Source organism: Gobio gobio, assembly GCF_949357685.1.
Source record: "Gobio gobio genome assembly, chromosome: 7".
In the NCBI taxonomy this organism is placed as follows: domain Eukaryota; kingdom Metazoa; phylum Chordata; class Actinopteri; order Cypriniformes; family Gobionidae; genus Gobio; species Gobio gobio.
Window position 1 is genome coordinate 57,653,453 of NC_137103.1, and position 20,230 is coordinate 57,673,682.

General features: G+C 39.0%; 1 protein-coding gene across 2 annotated transcripts in view; it reads right to left on the reverse strand.

Moving 5' to 3' along the window:
* Positions 1 to 17,349, reverse strand: part of egfl6 (EGF-like-domain, multiple 6) — a 42,502-nt gene extending 25,153 nt beyond the window's left edge. Inside the window, exons 1-6 of one of the 2 annotated variants that reach the window (XM_079821374.1) lie at positions 16,930 to 17,349; positions 11,147 to 11,253; positions 6,030 to 6,122; positions 4,955 to 5,074; positions 2,794 to 2,913; positions 1,639 to 1,773 (exon numbers count right to left, since the gene is read on the reverse strand). In XM_079821374.1, coding sequence (XP_079677500.1) covers positions 1,639 to 1,773; positions 2,794 to 2,913; positions 4,955 to 5,074; positions 6,030 to 6,122; positions 11,147 to 11,253; positions 16,930 to 17,000 — 646 coding nt within the window. In that variant the 5' untranslated portion in view covers positions 17,001 to 17,349. The remainder of the gene's footprint in view (positions 1 to 1,638; positions 1,774 to 2,793; positions 2,914 to 4,954; positions 5,075 to 6,029; positions 6,123 to 11,146; positions 11,254 to 16,929) is intronic. The other variant, XM_079821373.1, reaches the window with a different exon arrangement.
* Between the last annotated feature and the right edge of the window lie 2,881 nt (positions 17,350 to 20,230).

Here is a 20,230-nt window from a genome sequence, read left to right on the forward strand (position 1 = left end):
AACATGTTTTAACATATTGTTAGCATGAATTAGCTAAAGCCATTTGGCTAGGCTTTGCTAGTGATAGATGTGTAGTGGCTGAAGCTTAAACGCTATTAGAGTTACTGTGTTGAAGTTTTGACCCCCTCAATGAAAGTCTATGGGAATTGTATGATTTTTAATCCTCACTTTTAGGAAAACCGTAAGTCGGATGAAGCTCTGAGCCGAGTCTGGAGGCGGTAGAGCTAAAGCTGTAGCTGTAGGAGACATGTTTACATTGGGCTCAGAAGAAGAAGCTGGACTATATCAGTGTGTTGGGTTTGTCAATGGAGTCAGAAAAATAACATTATTTAAAGTTATTAACATGAATTACCATGTTGATTGCATGTTTTATCACATTGATGATTTAACACTCTTTTCTAGCATGAATTAGCATTTTGTTAACATGAATTAGCATTTTGCTAACATGTTTTAGCACATTGCTAACATGAATTACCATGTTGATTGCATGTTTTATCACATTGATGATTTAACACTCTTTTCTAGCATGAATTAGCATTTTGTTAACATGAATTAGCATTTTGCTAACATGTTTTAGCACATTGCTAACATGAATTACCATGTTGATTGCATGTTTTATAACATTGCTAGAATGATTTTGCACACTTTTCTAGCACGAATTAGCATTTTATTAACATGTTTTAGCACATTGCTAACATGTTTAAGCATGGTGTTAACATTAATTGTCTTTTTGCTAGCACTAGTTAACATTTTGCTAACATGTTTTAGCACATTGCTAGCATAATATATAACTCTTCTAGAATTATTTAACATTTTGTCAGCACATTTTAACATTTTATTAGCATGAATTAGCATATTGTAGCATGAATTAGCATTTAACTAGCATTTTATTTCACCTTGTTAACATTTATTAGCATTTTGCTAACATGATATTTGTTAGTATGAATTAGCATGTTGCTAGCACTAGTTCACATCTTGCTAACATGTTTTAGCACATTGTTAACATGTATTACCATGTTAATTGCATGTTTTATCACATTGTTAGAATGATTTATATATGAATATTTTATTAACATTATGAATATATTATATATGAATATTATGAATATTTTATTAACATGAATGATCATGTTTCTAACATGTTTTACCATTTTGTTAGCATTAATTAGCATTTTGCTAGCATGTTTTAACACATTTCTAAAGTGTTTTAACATTATGTTAGCATTATTTATCATTTTGCTAACATGAATGATCATGTTTCTAACATGTTTTAGTATTTTGTTAGCATTAATTAGCATTTTGTTAGCATTATTTATCATTTTGCTAACATGAATGATCATGTTTCTAACATGTTTTAGCATTTTGTTAGCATTAATTAGCATTTTGCTAGCATTACTTAGCATTTTATTAACATGAACGATCATGTTTCTTACATGTTTTAACATGTTGTTAGCATTAATTAGCATTTTGCTAGCATGTTTAAGCACATTGCTATTTAAAGTTATTGTCAGATAGTTGTTCTTGTTTTAAGCACAAACTCACTTAATTTTGATACTTTTCTCAGAAAAGAAGACTCAATATTTTCAGTCCTGTTGCTTCTCTTGATTTGAGAATGTTTAGTTTTATAGTTTTACTCACCAACGCAGTCGTATTTCCCGTTGACGTGTTTGAGGTCGTAGCCGTCCTGGCACTTGCAGTAGTAGCTCCCGAATGTGTTGGTGCACTGCCGGTTGAACGGACACTGATTTTTCCCGGTCGCACATTCATCAACGTCTAAAGAAGACAACGAGGGAAACGATGTAACATCTGCACTGCAAAAAATGCTTTTCTTACTTAGTATTTTCGTCTTGTTATCAGTCCAAATATCTAAAAATCTTACATTAAGAAGCATTTACTAGACAAGCAAAAGTTTTTGTCTCATTTTGGGGGAAAATAACTCAAAATTAAGTGAGTTCTAGCTTAAAATAAGCAAAATAATCTGCCAATTGGGTAAGCAAAATAATCTTGTTTTTTGTTTGAATTAACTTTCTGCTTTATATTAAGCAAAAACTTCCTTAATTTTGAGTTATTTTCCCCCAAAACAAGACAAAAACTTTTGCTTGTCTAGTAGTGGTTTAGGGGTTGTTTAGGGTGGTTTAGGAGTGGTTTAGGGTGGTTTGGGGTATTAGCGGTTGTTTAGGGGTGGTTTGGGGTATTAGCGGTTGTTTATGGGTGGTTTAGGGTGGTTTAGGGGTGTTTAGGGGCTGTTTAGGGGTGGTTTAGGGGTGGTTTAGGGTGGTTTAGGGGTGTTTAGGGGTTGTTTAGGGGTGGTTTAGGGGTGGTTTAGGGTGGTTTAGGGGTGTTTATGGGTGGTTTAGGGTGGTTTAGGGGTTGTTTATGGGTGGTTTATAGGTGGTTTAGGGTGGTTTAGGGGTGTTTAGGGGTGGTTTAGGGTGGTTTAGGGGTGTTTAGGGGTTGTTTAGGGTGGTTTAGGGTGGTTTAGGGGTGATTTGTTTTGGGGGAAAAACAACTCAAAATAAAGTTTTTGCTTAAAATAATCTTAATATTAATCTTGTTTTCTGTTTGAATTAAGATTATTTTGCTTACCCCATTGACAGATTATTTTGCTAATTTTAAGCATAAACTCACTTAATTTTGAGTTATTTCCCCCCAAAACAAGACAAATGCTTCTTGTTTTGAGAATTTTTAGTTGTTTGGACCAGAAACAAGACAAAAATACTTAGTAAGAAAAGCATTTTTTGCAGTGTGAACTCACACTTTATGCCCAATGAATGTCCATTAGCCGGTGCTCACCCACACAGGTCTTTCCATCTGACCCCAGCTGGAGGCCTGGAGATGGGCAGAGACAGCGGACCTCGCCCTGGACCTCCTCACAGCCGTACTGACAGTGGGCCAGAGAACACGTCCTCGAGTCTGCAACGGGACAGTTCATGTGCTTGCTTTGTCTTGTTTACACAAACATGAGTAAATAATGTCAATACATACACACTACACTGCCAAAAGTGTTGTGACGCTCTACATGCAAATGAGCTTTAAAGTTTGGAGGTCTGGAGCTCTTGACTCTGCAGAAAGTTGACGACTTCTGTGACCCTCAGCATGCGCTGACCCTGCTCTGTGACCCTCAGCATGTGCTGACCCCGCTCTGTGACCCTCAGCATGCGCTGACCCCAATCTGTGACCCGCAGCATGCGCTGACCCCGCTCTGTGGCCCTCAGCATAAGCTGACCCCCCTCTGTGACCCTCAGCATGCGCTGACCCCGCTCTGAGACCCTCAGCATGCGCTGACCCCGCTCTGTGACCCTCAGCATGTGCTGACCCCGCTCTGTGACCCTCAGCATGCGCTGACCCCACTCTGTGACCCTCAGCATGCGCTGACCCCGCTCTGTGACCCTCAGCATGCGCTGACCCCGCTCTGTGACCCTCAGCATGCGCTGACCCCACTCTGTGGCCCTCAGCATGCACTGACGCCGCTCTGTGACCCTCAGCATGCGCTGACCCCACTCTGTGGCCCTCAGCATGCACTGACGCCGCTCTGTGACCCTCAGCATGCGCTGACCCCCGCTCTGTGGCCCTCAGCATGTGCTGACCCCGCTCTGTGACCCTCAGCATGCGCTGACCCCACTCTGTGACCCTCAGCATGCACTGACGCCGCTCTGTGACCCGCAGCATGCGCTGACCCCCGCTCTGTGGCCCTCAGCATGTGCTGACCCCGCTCTGTGACCCTCAGCATGTGCTGACCCCACTCTGTGACCCTCAGCATGCGCTGGCCCCGCTCTGTGACCCTCAGCATGCGCTGACCCCGCTCTGTGACCCTCAGCATGCGCTGACCCCGCTCTGTGGCCCTCAGCATGCACTGACGCCGCTCTGTGACCCTCAGCATGCGCTGACCCCGCTCTGTGACCCTCAGCATGCGCTGACCCCGCTCTGTGACCCTCAGCATGTGCTGACCCCACTCTGTGACCCTCAGCATGCGCTGACCCCGCTCTGTGACCCTCAGCATGAGCTGACCCTGCTCTGTGACCCTCAGCATGCGCTGACCCCGCTCTGTGACCCTCAGCATGTGCTGACCCCGCTCTGTGACCCTCAGCATGAGCTGACCCTGCTCTGTGACCCTCAGCATGAGCTGACCCTGCTCTGTGACCCTCAGCATGCGCTGACCCCGCTCTGTGACCCTCAGCATGTGCTGACCCCGCTCTGTGACCCTCAGCATGTGCTGACCCCGCTCTGTGACCCTCAGCATGCGCTGACCCCGCTCTGTGACCCTCAGCATGCGCTGACCCCGCTCTGTGACCCTCAGCATGCGCTGACCCCGCTCTGTGACCCTCAGCATGTGCTGACCCCGCTCTGTGACCCTCAGCATGCGCTGACCCCGCTCTGTGACCCTCAGCATGAGCTGACCCTGCTCTGTGACCCTCAGCATGCGCTGACCCCGCTCTGTGACCCTCAGCATGTGCTGACCCCGCTCTGTGACCCTCAGCATGTGCTGACCCCGCTCTGTGACCCTCAGCATGCGCTGACCCCGCTCTGTGACCCTCAGCATGCGCTGACCCCGCTCTGTGACCCTCAGCATGCGCTGACCCCGCTCTGTGACCCTCAGCATGTGCTGACCCCGCTCTGTGACCCTCAGCATGCGCTGACCCCGCTCTGTGACCCTCAGCATGTGCTGACCCCGCTCTGTGACCCTCAGCATGCGCTGACCCCGCTCTGTGAATTGCTGTTGTTCCCAATCGCTTCCACTTTGTTATAATCCCACTATCAGTTGAGTGTGGAATATTTAGTCTAATATTTGGCCTTAATGCACAGGCTTGAGTTCTCTGAGCTCCTGAGAGCGGCCCATTCTCTCACTAATGTGTGTAGAAGCGTCTGCAGGCCTAGAGCTGGAGTTACCGATACCTTTGGCTATATAGTGTGTGTTTGGGGTGAACTATTGATCTAAATGTTTACGGCCACTCACTTGCACAGGACCCATCAGGCATTAACATGTATCCATTCAAGCAGTAACACATGAAGCTGCCAAACGTGTTCATGCATCGATGCTCACAGGGTCGAGGCTTCAGACCGCACTCGTTCAGATCTGAAGCCCGGAGAGAGAGAGAGAGAGAGAGAAGGGGGGGGGGGGGGGGGGGAGGGAGAGAGAGAGAGAGAGAGAGAGAGAGAGAGAGAGAGAGGGGGGGGGGGGGGGGGAGAGAGAGACATTATGACATACTTAGTCAAATAATGACAAAATCAAAATTATGACAGTCAAAATAATGACAAAAAAAATCATAATTATGACATACAAAGTCAAATAATTACATAAAATCTAAATTATGTCAGTCAAAATAATGACATAAAAAATTAATGATTATAATTATGATATACTAAGTTGAAATACTTACATAAAAGTCAAAATTATGGATTAAAAAGTCGAAATTATTACATACTTAGTCAAATTATGACATAAAATCTAAATTATGACAGTCAAAATAATGACGTAAAAATTATAATTATGTCATACTAAGTCAAAATAATGACAAAATCAAAATGATGACATACTAAGTCAAATAATGACATAAAATCTAAATCCCGACTTAATGAAGTCGAAATTATGAGATCTGAAGTTGAAATAATGAAATAAAAAGAAAACATTTGGACTTAAAAAGTCAAATTCTTAAAACCGTAAAATTATGACATACTGAGTCTAAATGATGACATAAAAAAGTAAATAAATTATGTCTTTAATTAGTCATAATTATGACAAAAATCTAAATTATGACATACTAGGTCATAATTATTTTGATTAATTATTGTAATTTTTGTATAATTTTATGGATTTAGTTCATTAATTACATTTTATGAATTAAACAGTTTGTAAATATACTTAATCACTAGAAAAAATTGATAATAACTTGTAAAACATGAAAGTATGATGCAATAATTGTAGAGATTTGTTTTTGGACCGTTTTGGCCTGAAGTGTTGTTTAGAACTGAGCCCTGTAGTTCTATAGAGAGCCACATTAAAGCTTTGCTCTGAGAGAGTGTGGTCAAACCTTGACTGCACGTCTTTCCAGTGTATCCGGAGAAGCACTTGCATTTGTTTGGGCCGACACACTCGCCGTGTTTGCATCCCAGGTCACACTGAGCTGGTAAAACATTCAACAGAGATATATTAGTAAAGGAAACAGCAAGGGTCAAATCCGCTCACGAAAACACACACGTCTGGAAACCCAAGCCAGATTTCCCCTCAAAGCTCTGTGTGGTTTAGAGCACCAAACCACTGAACGACTGAGCATATCACAGGAGTATTTTCCCACTGTTTCCATGTTTTGGTCTGAGAGTTCTACATCACAGCATAGACACTTGCATTCTTGTGACTAAATTAACCATTGTGCTGTGTTGAAAATCCTTTCTGCTTTTGACCCAGAACACCACACTGGTAATATTATTGTACTTTTAACTGTAAAAGACTGTGACAGTATAACCTTGCTACTTGGTTATTATACAGAGAAAAAGTGTAATATATCTAACCTTACATTTTGTAATTTTACAATATTATGTAATTTTACTGTAAAATACTGTAAAAATGCGATAGTAAAAACCTTGCTACTTGGTTAATATACAATTAAAAAAACGAATAGATCTAAACTTACATCTTGTAATTTTACAATCTTACATGTAATTTTACTGTAAAATACTGTAAAATGTGACAGTTAAAGTCTTGCTACTTGGTTATTATACAGAGAAAAACTGTAATAGATCTAACCTTACATTTTGTAATTTTACAATCTTACATGTAATTTTACTGTAAAATACTGTAAAAATGCGATAGTAAAAACCTTGCTACTTGGTTAATATACAATTAAAAAAACGAATAGATCTAAACTTACATCTTGTAATTTTACAATCTTACATGTAATTTTACTGTAAAATACTGTAAAATGTGACAGTAAAAACCTTGCTACTTGGTTAATATACAGATAAAAACTAATAGATCTGAACTTACATTTTGTAATTTTACAATATTATGTAATTTTACTGTAAAATACTGTAAAAATGCGATAGTAAAAACCTTGCTACTTGGTTAATATACAATTAAAAAACGAATAGATCTAAACTTACATCTTGTAATTTTACAACCTTACATGTAATTTTACTGTAAAAGACTATAAAATGTGACAGTAAAAACCTTGCTAATTGGTTAATATACAGTTAAAAACTAATAGATCTGAACTTACATTTTGTAATTTTACAATATTATGTAATTTTACTGTAAAATACTGTAAAAATGCGATAGTAAAAACCTTGCTACTTGGTTAATATACAGAGAAAAACTGTAATAGATCTAAACATATTTTTTTAATGTAATTTTACAATCTTACATGTAATTTTACTGTAAAATACTGTAAAATGTGACAGTTAAAACCTTGCTACTTGGTTAATATACAGTTAAAAACGAATAGATCTGAACTTACATTTTGTAATTTTACAATATTATGTAATTTTACTGTAAAATACTGTAAAAATGCGATAGTAAAAACCTTGCTACTTGGTTAATATACAGAGAAAAACTGTAATAGATCTAAACATATTTTTTTAATGTAATTTTACAATCTTACATGTAATTTTACTGTAAAATACTGTAAAATGTGACAGTTAAAACCTTGCTACTTGGTTAATATACAGTTAAAAACGAATAGATCTGAACTTACATTTTGTAATTTTACAATATTATGTAATTTTACTGTAAAATACTGTAAAAATGCGATAGTAAAAACCTTGCTACTTGGTTAATATACAATAAAAAAACGAATAGATCTAAACTTACATCTTGTAATTTTACAATCTTACATGTAATTTTACTGTAAAATACTGTAAAATGTGACAGTAAAAACCTTGCTACTTGGTTAATATACAGATAAAAACTAATAGATCTGAACTTACATTTTGTAATTTTACAATATTATGTAATTTTACTGTAAAATACTGTAAAAATGCGATAGTAAAAACCTTGCTACTTGGTTAATATACAATTAAAAAACGAATAGATCTAAACTTACATCTTGTAATTTTACAACCTTACATGTAATTTTACTGTAAAAGACTATAAAATGTGACAGTAAAAACCTTGCTAATTGGTTAATATACAGTTAAAAACTAATAGATCTGAACTTACATTTTGTAATTTTACAATATTATGTAATTTTACTGTAAAATACTGTAAAAATGCGATCGTAAAAACCTTGCTACTTGGTTAATATACAGAGAAAAACTGAAATAGATCTAAACATATTTTTTTAATGTAATTTTACAATCTTACATGTAATTTTACTGTAAAATACTGTAAAATGTGACAGTTAAAACCTTGCTACTTGGTTAATATACAGTTAAAAACGAATAGATCTGAACTTACATTTTGTGATTTTACAATATTATGTAATTTTACTGTAAAATACTGTAAAAATGCGATAGTAAAAACCTTGCTACTTGGTTAATATACAGAGAAAAACTGTAATAGATCTAAACATATTTTTTTAATGTAATTTTACAATCTTACATGTAATTTTACTGTAAAATACTGTAAAATGTGACAGTTAAAACCTTGCTACTTGGTTAATATACAGTTAAAAACGAATAGATCTGAACTTACATTTTGTAATTTTACAATATTATGTAATTTTACTGTAAAATACTGTAAAAATGCGATAGTAAAAACCTTGCTACTTGGTTAATATACAATTAAAAAAACAAATAGATCTAAACTTACATCTTGTAATTTTACAATCTTACATGTAATTTTACTGTAAAATACTGTAAAATGTGACAGTTAAAGCCTTGCTACTTGGTTATTATACAGAGAAAAACTGTAATAGATCTAACCTTACATTTTGTAATTTTACGATCTTACATGTAATTTTACTGTAAAATACTGTAAAAATGCGATAGTAAAAACCTTGCTACTTGGTTAATACACAAATAAAAAACGAATAGATCTAAACTTACATCTTGTAATTTTACAACCTTACATGTAATTTTACTGTAAAAGACTATAAAATGTGACAGTAAAAACCTTGCTAATTGGTTAATATACAGTTAAAAACTAATAGATCTGAACTTACATTTTGTAATTTTACAATATTATGTAATTTTACTGTAAAATACTGTAAAAATGCGATAGTAAAAACCTTGCTACTTGGTTAATATACAGAGAAAAACTGTAATAGATCTAAACATATTTTTTTAATGTAATTTTACAATCTTACATGTAATTTTACTGTAAAATACTGTAAAATGTGACAGTTAAAACCTTGCTACTTGGTTAATATACAGTTAAAAACGAATAGATCTGAACTTACATTTTGTAATTTTACAATATTATGTAATTTTACTGTAAAATACTGTAAAAATGCGATAGTAAAAACCTTGCTACTTGGTTAATATACGGAGAAAAACTGTAATAGATCTAAACTGAATTTTTTTAATGTAATTTTACAATCTTACATGTAATTTTACTGTAAAATACTGTAAAATGTGACAGTAAAAACCTTGCTACTTGGTTAATATACAGTTAAAAACGAATAGATCTGAACTTACATTTTGTAATTTTACAATATTATGTAATTTTACTGTAAGATACTGTAAAAATGCGATAGTAAAAACCTTGCTACTTGGTTAATATACTATTAAAAACGAATAGATCTAAACGTACATTTTGTAATTTTACAATGTAATGTAATTTTACTGTAAAATACTGTAAAAATGTGAAAATCCTTTCTGCTTTTGACCCAGAACACCACACTGGTAATATTATTGTAACTGTAAAAGACTGTGACAGTATAACCTTGCTACTTGGTTATTATACAGAGACAAACTGTAATATATCTAACCTTACATTTTGTAATTTTACAATCTTACATGTAATTTTACTGTAAAATACTGTAAAATGTGACAGTAAAAACCTTGCTACTTGGTTAATATACAGTTAAAAACTAATAGATGTAACTTTACATTTTGTGTAATTTTTCTGTATAATACTGTTAAAATGCAACAGTAAAAACCTTGGTACTTGGTTAATATACAGAAAAAAATGTGATAGATCTCATTTTACATTTGTATGTGTAATTTTACTGTAAAGCGACAGTTAGAACTTTGCTACTTGTTTAATATACAGAAAAAACTGTAATATATCTAATTTTACATTTTTACATGTAATGTTACTGTAAAATACTGTAAAAATGTGGCAGTAAAAACCCTGCTACTTGGATTATATATGGAGGAAAAACTGTAATAGATCTAACCTTACATTTTTATGTGTAATTGTATTGTAAAATACTGTAAAATGTGACAGTTAAAACCTTGCTACTTGGTTAATATACAGAGAAAAACTAATAAATCTAAACTTACATTATGTGTAATTTTACTGTAAGATACTGTAAAATGCGACAGTTAAAACCTTGCTACTTGGTTAATATACAGAGAAAAACTAATAGATCTAACCTTACATTTTTTCATGTAATTTTACAACCTTACATAAAATGTTACAGTAAAATACTGTAAAAATGCGACAGTAAAAACCTTGCTACTTGGTTAATATACTGAGAAAATCTAATAGATCTAAACATACATTTTGTGTAATTTTACTGTAAAAATGCGACAGTAAAAACCTTGCTACTTGGTTAATATACAGAGAAAAACTAATAGATCTAAACTTACATTATGTGTAATTTTACTGTATAACACTGTAAAAATGTGACGTAAAAAACTTGCTACTTGTTTAATATACAGAGAAAAACTGTAATAGATCTAACTTTACATTTTTGTATGTAATTTTACTGTAAAATACTGTAAAATACGACAGTTAACTCCTTGCTACTTGGATTATATACGGAGAAAAACTGTAATAGATCTAAACTAAATTTTTTTCATGTAATTTTACAACCTTACATGTAATTTTACTGTATAATACTGTAAAATGTGACGGTAAAAAACTTGCTGCTTGGTTAATATACAGAGAAAAACTGTAATAGATCTAACCTTACATTTTTATATGTAATTTTACTGTAAAATACTGTACATTTTTGGAAGTAAACAGAACAAATCAACTTAACCTGACTGAAACACAACATGAGGGTTACATTTCTGCTCATTCTGTTGATTTCTGCTCATTCACCTTCACAGTGTCCTTTAGTGTTTTTCTTCCACCCGTAGCAACACTCGAGTCTGCTTCCGTATCGGCACACGCCGGCCAAACTCCTCACCGGGATCTGCCGTCTTTCTCTTTTAGGAAAACAGCAAAAACAGGTCAGGTTTTCACAAAGACGTAAGGATTTCTAAATGTCTTTCTAAGAAGAAATAGTTCTGTGCAGAATCTCAAAGGGTTCGTCGTGCTACATAAGAACCTTAGGAGTTCTGTGATTGTTGAATAACACATGAACAGCACAGACTCTAGGGTTAAGAGAGACAGAAACATCATGTTTGCAGTGCATTAGGCTGTCAGAAGATCCGGGTTGTCTGAGGTGAAGACTGAAGGTAAGCCTGACCTGTGAGGTCTGACCCTCGGGGGAATTGCAGCTGTAAAACACAGACATGATCCAGTGGGATTTGAACAGACAGGATGCAGGAACCTCTCGCATCTCCTCCGCGTTTACGGCTCTTTAAGCGTTTAACAGATGCCTCGCACAGGAACAGCTCAAATCTCCTTCAGCACATTCACGCTATAATTAAACCCTGAGCTATTCATGGCCATCACACATCAGCAGATGGACCAGAGGTGTGTGTTGCTCTCCAACAGGTTCACAGGAAGGGTTAGGATCTTACATTTTTGACTACTTTTCACAATTCTCTTGCTTTTTAAAATGCCTGACTACACTGTACAATAATATGATCAATAAGTTATGGAAACATATGTTTTTACATTGATTTAACTCATCAAAGTTAGACGAAATTCAACAAATAAAGTCAGTTTGATGTTATTTAAGTTAAAATGACTTAAACATCCAAGTTGATTGTACTTAAAATTTTAAAGCTACACATTTTTTTTTTACAGTGTAGCAATAAAATTGTAAACGATCATTGACATAAGGGGAAATATTAGAAGGTGATCTTAATTTCTGACTAAGTCCTTAACTATAGTTGATGATCACTCAAAAAAGATTTTATGATGCTGTTCACTTTATTTAAGCAATTCATCTTGATTTAACACAATTATATCAGGTTTCTGGTTCAATTGATTAATGTTAAACTGACTTAAAACCGTTACTCTTTGACAAAACTTGATGTTTTCATTTTGAAATAACATGTTTCAATCAAGTAACCCAATCAAACAGGACTTTCACTTCCCATCATGCTTTGCAAAGGGGCTGAATTCGGAGAGTAAATGTTTAAATAAAGTGCAATTTTATGCATTTCTAACAAGATGAGAAAATAGAGAGACTTTTTAAAGCTTAATGTTTTGTTATGTTAGTGTTTTGGAGGTTATTGTGGTGAAGTGTAGAGCGTGTGCTTGGGGTGAAGACCTGCTAATAACACTTAAAGTTGTTTTAATAATAAAAAAAACTACTTTGGGCATGCCATGGATGTTACCAAACTATCTTCTGGCCAGCCAATAAGATCTTGTAAAAGGTTTTGTAAATGTTGTAAAAATAGTATTTCAATTAAACTGGATTACTTGTTTTGGTTTTTTATATTCATTTTAGAATAATTAAATTGAAAAGTTTTTGACAAAATTAAGAATGTTAACCCGATTTAACTATATGGCATTGAATTAACCTTATGTAAAAACTTGTTTATTAAATGTTAATTAATTTCAACATAACCCAATTACGTGGAACCTGTTGACATAAAACAATTTAGTAAATCCAACGTATAATTTTTTTAAAAAGCAACATATTTAATACTTATCTTCCTTTGAAATAAATGTGATTTCTTGTTGCATCGCTGCATCAATAGGAACAGAGTTATAATAATATGAATGTTCCAAGCGCCCAACCAAAGTGAACACGGATCTCCATAATGGTGACTTTTATAACTTTACAAAATGGTACTAAAACCAATCAATTAATCTTAACTTGGTTTTTCTGAGTAAACAAGGAATAGTATGTTACAGATTGCTAGATTTTTACAATAAGTTTAAGATATTAAGTAAAGTTAACTAAAAAGTGTTAGTTAGAATCACTGTTGGATTTCACAGTGAACAGACTGGATTTGTAAATAAATAAAATGGCATTAGTGCTTAGTGTAATGAGCAAGATCAACAGTTATTGATACATGAATCAGTCTTATCTATTATGTTGAGAAGTTTTGCACACAATTTTTAACAATGATATCATTAACTCCATTATATAAACTAAAGTTAAACTTCTCTCAATCTAGCCTGCACATAAAAAACATTGCATCTTTGGAAAATTAAAAACACCTTATCAGATTAAGATAATCTACAATTAAAAGAGTCTAAAAGAGAATTAATATTCAGCAATATTATGGACTTAACTGCATCAGATAAGAACAAAACATGAACTAAATTAAACACAAGATTAATGTCACAACACTGACAGTGATATTGAACAGAACTGAATCAACATTGAGCTGAATAACGGCACTATTATCTTCAGCAGAACTGCTTTACATATGAAATTGTTTCATAATCAACACTGTTGTTATTGTCCTGTTTTATTCATGTGAATCTGTATTGTATAAAGCAATATGAAGGAATTCACAATTGGATTTTTGTGGCTTTTTAGTTTATCTTTAACACGTTTTGTATGCAAATGTACAAAAAAATTAAAAAAACACGTTACATCAATAATAATTATAAATTAAAAAATAATTACATGTGACAAACCCTAACCCTATAGTAAGTACATGTAGTTAATTGTATTACTAAGTACCTAAATGTAGAAGTACATAACAAGAATAACCAATAATAATACTAACTTTAAGCAAATATACAAGTCAAATAAAAATAAAAAATCTGTTCCTGGACCAGAAAACACACTGTAAATAATCCTGATGACTCATCCTGCACTATACACGTTTTTATCCAATCAGATGCCCTCTAGAATAAGCAGGCCCCTCCCCCTAATGCCACCTGCATCGGAATAGCAACAGAAAGTCAAATAAAGCCTGTAATAACAACAGTCAACAATGGTTACTAGAACTTTTCCATGTTAGCATGGTAGCAACATTTTAAGTTTTACAGTACATGTATAGTAGCTTAGCAGCATTAATTCTACAGCATAACAACCTAACGTACACGACTGATACGATGGTCCAGATGTTTGTGCTTCTCATGTTAGTCTCTAAATTTGCCGTGGCTCCCGAGGGCCGGAGTGAATCTGTGAGGGCCGGAAATAAACCGGAGCCGGTCGTGTGAACAGGTGCCGACCCTTCGTTGCAGACAGAATTAGCAGCTCATCGTGCGGATCAGCACAGCCTCAGAAATCTACATCTCATGCTTGAGTTTCATTTACAGGGATCTGATCATTAACAGCCAAGGGACGTCCGGGCTGGTCAAATCGTCATCTTCACCCTTTACTCATTTCAAATATTATTATATGTTTCTAGTCATGAACGGAGTCAATTGTTTTATTTGTGATAATAACGCAATAAAACATGGCAATTTTCGTCCAGGCTGTCATACAAATAAATTATGAACACATGCAAAAACAAGCGAGAACCAACCAAATATTAACCTCTTATGGTCTGGGGCCATTTTAGGGGATTTCCGCCTGGATTTGGCCGATGTCAAATGTAACAGCTTCCCGCGCACACACACACACACACACACACACACACACACACACACACACACACACACACACACACACACACACACACACACACACACACACACACACACACACACACACACACACACACACACACACACACACACACACACACACACACACACACACACACACACACAGTGTCTCTAAACACACAATACTGCTGTCATTTTACAGGAAACCCTTTGAAGTTCCATAAAACACTGCTAAAAGTGATAAACATGTGAGTATATGTTATCTGAGCTGTAATAACCCCCCAAAAAAGAGACTCTTTTTGATTGTTGAAAGTGTGTATCTAGCACCCTGCAGACAGTTTGGGCTGTTTCCACTAGATTACAGAAAATACTGGGAAAAAGAATTTAGTCTGGATCATGTATGCAAGATTTATTCAGATGGATCTGAAGGGGGGGATATTACATTTTGAATGTAATTTCCACCCCCACCCCCCCCCCCATACCCATATACAGTGGTATAAATGCAATATCCCAGTGTCACAGAATAATTTTTCCCAGTATTTTCTGTAATCTATAGAGTTTAAAGCCCAAACTGTCTGCAGGGTGCTAGAGCTCACAGTTACACACTTTCAAAAATGAATTTATAACCAAAGAAATCTAAAAAGCGCCTATTTTGTTTGTCTGTTATTTATATTTTCTATATAGCATCTCTGAAGAACCACTGAAGAACCACAGAAGCACCAAAATCGGTGCTATATAGCACTTAAAAAGGTTCCCCTATGATTACGAGCCAAGAACCATTTTTGGTGCCATATAGAACCTTTTTTTTAAGAGTATATGTTTATTATATCACACACAACATATACTGTAATATTTATCACTTTCATCAGTGTTTTCTGTAAAATGACACGGGGATATTGCATGTATACCACTGTATATGGGCATGGGGGGGGGGGCATTTTTATGATTTTTTATCATAAAAAAGATAATATTCCTCCATTCACATTCATTTGAATAAATATTGCATACATGATACAGACTAAATTCTTTTTTCCAGTATTTTCTGTAATCTAGTGTTTACGGCCCAAACTGTCTGCAGGGTGCTAGAGCTCACAGGGCCTGAGTTACACACTTTCAACAATCAATTTATAACCAAAACATCAAAAAACGCCTCTTTTTTGTGGGGGGTTTGTTACAGCAAAGTTTACTCTACAAAATGTAGTGTTTTGTTCTTTTTCCTCATATTTAACATATTCAAAATATATATATATTTTCCTCATATTTTCCATCACTTGGGTCATTTAGACCCGTAATGAATTTTTGAAAAAAATTAAAAAGTGTTCATCAAGTAGTCCAAGAACTTTGGGCTTTTGTTGCACTTGAACCACGAATACACACACAAAAATTTGACTGGATCTGAGGAGTTTATGTGGTTGAATTTTAAAAAAGTAACAAATCAGTCCCTCACGGGTCAATTTGACCCATTTAGGAATTAATAGAGCGAAGAACGCTTCAGTACACAGAGAAAACCTAAAAAAAAGTCCTCAATCCATAAACTTAACCAAAACATGATTTTATAATCATAAACTATAGAGAAACTGACTTTAGGACCCAGCGGAACGGCTCATCCGCTACATATAGAACTAAAAGAGTTATGAAATATCATCTTATATTATTATTTTTTCCACAAGAGGTCTGCAGAGACACATTATGTGTGATATTCTGATTTATTTTTAATTTAACTTGAAAGAATGTGCTTAAATTATATTATTTATTGATAAAATCTAGTCATTTAAAGGTAAATATTACAATTTAAAGGTAAAACAAATATTATTCAAGCTTTCTGGACCAAAAAAGACATAATTTTAGGGCTTCGGGTCATTTTGACCCGTGAGGGTTAAAAACTATATATACTAAAGGTGGAATATGTATTCAGGTTTACTGAAATGCATTGATTGTCAAAAGAAATGTTTTTAATATGTTTTCCAATGAATGAAAATCAAATATTGACCCTTCATCAATAACGCTGCATTGGTCACAGACGTCCATGCACATTCATTCCTGTCGCCTCTTTAATCTCATGAAGATCTAATGAAAGGAGATCTCATTATAAACCTCACACACTTCAGAAGAGCCTCCAGATGAACGAGCGGAAACTCAAACTATAGCAGTAGATTTCTCTCCATAACTTTAACCAGGAGACGATCTCTTACCTGTAATCTGCAGTTCCCACAGAGAAATACAGCAGGAATGACAGAACGCTGATCCATGGCAAATGTCCCATGTTTAGAAGCAAGCCTCTCTATTTCTGTGCTGATCTTTTCTCTTCTGTTTCCTTACAGCAAGAGTCCAAGATAAAGTCTGCAGTCTCTCTCTCTCTCTCTCTCTCTCTCTCTCTCTCTCTCTCTCTCTCTCTCTCTCTCTCTCTCTCTCTCTCACCTCTCGTCTTGTTGAAATTCCAGATGTCATTGAGTTGAGTGACGGAAGGGCTGGAAGTCTTTTGTGGGTTAGGGTTAGTGGGGTTTTTGTGGGAGTGTTTCAGACGTCTTTTTCTCTCTGAAACCCAATCCGTGACGTCTAGATTGATGGTGTCCCGTCGAACAACAACATCCCGCTCCAGGAGAAAACCTGCTCTGAGGGAAATCCAGAAAGACAGAACAGACTCTTTTTATTCATGAATGTGAATTTGAACTGGTCACAATATGCAGGAAGATGAGTTTACTTCATTGCAATTTAAAGGAATTCAACTGCTGGGACAGGAAGGGGCCGTCCCCAAACTGTTCCCACAAAGTTGGGAGCATGAAATTGTCCAAAATGTCTTGGTGAAGCATTAAGAGTTCCTTTCACTGGAACTAACCTCTGAAAAACAACCCCGCCCCATAATCCCCCCTCCACTAAACTTTACACTCGGCACAATGCAGTTCTCCTGGCAACCACCAAACCCAGACTCGTCCATGGGATTGTCAGACAGAGAAGCGTGATTGGCCACTCAGAGAACACGTCTCCACTGCTCTAGAGTCCAGTGGTGGCGCGCTTTACCCCACTGCATCCCACGCTTTGCATTGCACTTGGTGCTGTAAGGCTTGGATGAGCGGCTCGGCCATGGAAACCCATTCCATGAAGCTCTACACACTGTTCTTGAGCTCATCTGAAGGCCACAGAAGTTTGGAGGTCTGGAGCTCTTGACTCTGCAGAAAGTTGGCCACTTCTGTGACCCTCAGCATGCGCTGACCCCACTCTGTGACCCTCAGCATGAGCTGACCCCGCTCTGTGACCCTCAGCATGCGCTGACCCCGCTCTGTGACCCTCAGCATGCGCTGACCCCGCTCTGTGGCCCTCAGCATGAGCTGACCCTGCTCTGTGACCCTCAGCATGCGCTGACCCCGCTCTGTGACCCTCAGCATGCGCTGACCCCGCTCTGTGGCCCTCAGCATGAGCTGACCCCGCTCTGTGACCCTCAGCATGCGCTGACCCCGCTCTGTGACCCTCAGCATGTGCTGACCCCGCTCTGTGACCCTCAGCATGTGCTGACCCCGCTCTGTGACCCTCAGCATGTGCTGACCCCGCTCTATGACCCTCGACATGTGCTGACCCCGCTCTGTGACCCTCAGCATGAGCTGACCCCGCTCTGTGACCCTCAGCATGCGCTGACCCCGCTCTGTGACCCTCAGCATGCGCTGACCCTGCTCTGTGACCCTCAGCATGAGCTGACCCTGCTCTGTGACCCTCAGCATGCGCTGACCCCGCTCTGTGACCCTCAGCATCCGCTGACCCCGCTCTGTGACCCTCAGCATGAGCTGACCCCGCTCTGTGACCCTCAGCATGAGCTGACCCCACTCTGTGACCCTCAGCATGAGCTGACCCCGCTCTGTGACCCTCAGCATGCGCTGACCCCGCTCTGTGACCCTCAGCATGCGCTGACCCCGCTCTGTGACCCTCAGCATGAGCTGACCCCACTCTGTGACCCTCAGCATGAGCTGACCCCGCTCTGTGACCCTCAGCATGCGCTGACCCCGCTCTGTTACCCTCAGCATGCGCTGACCCCGCTCTGTTACCCTCAGCATGCGCTGACCCCGCTCTGTGACCCTCAGCATGCGCTGACCCCACTCTGTGACCCTCAGCATGCGCTGACCCCACTCTGTGACCCTCAGCATGTGCTGACCCCGCTCTGTGACCCTCAGCATGCGCTGACCCGGCTCTGTGACCCTCAGCATGTGCTGACCCCGCTCTGTGACCCTCAGCATGCGCTGACCCCGCTCTGTTACCCTCAGCATGCGCTGACCCCGCTCTGTGACCCTCAGCATGCGCTGACCCCGCTCTGTGACCCTCAGCATGCGCTGACCCCGCTCTGTGACCCTCAGCATGTGCTGACCCCGCTCTGTGACCATCAGCATGTGCTGACCCCGCTCTGTGACCCTCAGCATGCGCTGACCCCGCTCTGTGACCCTCAGCATGTGCTGACCCCGCTCTGTGACCCTCAGCATGCGCTGACCCCGCTCTGTGACCCTCAGCATGCGCTGACCCCGCTCTGTGACCCTCAGCATTCGCTGACCCCGCTCTGTAACCCTCAGCATGCGCTGACCCCGCTCTGTGACCCTCAGCATGCGCTGACCCCTCTCTGTGACCCTCAGCATGCGCTGACCCCGCTCTGTGACCCTCAGCATGCTCTGACCCCGCTCTGTAACCCTCAGCATGCGCTGACCCCGCTCTGTGACCCTCAGCATGCGCTGACCCGGCTCTGTGACCCTCAGCATGTGCTGACCCCGCTCTATGACCCTCGACATGTGCTGACCCCGCTCTGTGACCCTCAGCATGTGCTGACCCCGCTCTATGACCCTCGACATGTGCTGACCCCGCTCTGTGACCCTCAGCATAATCTGACCCCGCTCTGTGACCCTCAGCATATGCTGACCCCGCTCTGTGACCCTCAGCATGCGCTGACCCCGCTCTGTGACCCTCAGCATGTTCTGACCCCGCTCTGTGACCCTCAGCATGTGCTGACCCCGCTCTGTGACCCTCAGCATGTGCTGACCCCGCTCTGTGACCCTCAGCATGCGCTGACCCCGCTCTGTGACCCTCAGCATGCACTGACCCCGCTCTGTGACCCTCAGCATGCACTGACCCCGCTCTGTGACCCTCAGCATGTGCTGACCCCGCTCTGTGACCCTCAGCATGTGCTGACCCCGCTCTGTGACCCTCAGCATGCACTGACCCCGCTCTGTGACCCTCAGCATGCACTGACCCCGCTCTGTGACCCTCAGCATGTGCTGACCCCGCTCTGTGACCCTCAGCATGCGCTGACCCCGCTTTGTGACCCTCATTATGCGCTGACCCCGCTCTGTGACCCTCAGCATGCGCTGACCCCGCTCTGTGACCCTCAGCATTCGCTGACCCCGCTCTGTGACCCTCAGCATGCACTGACCCCGCTCTGTGACCCTCAGCATGCGCTGACCCCGCTCTGTGACCCTCAGCATGCACTGACCCCGCTCTGTGACCCTCAGCATGCACTGACCC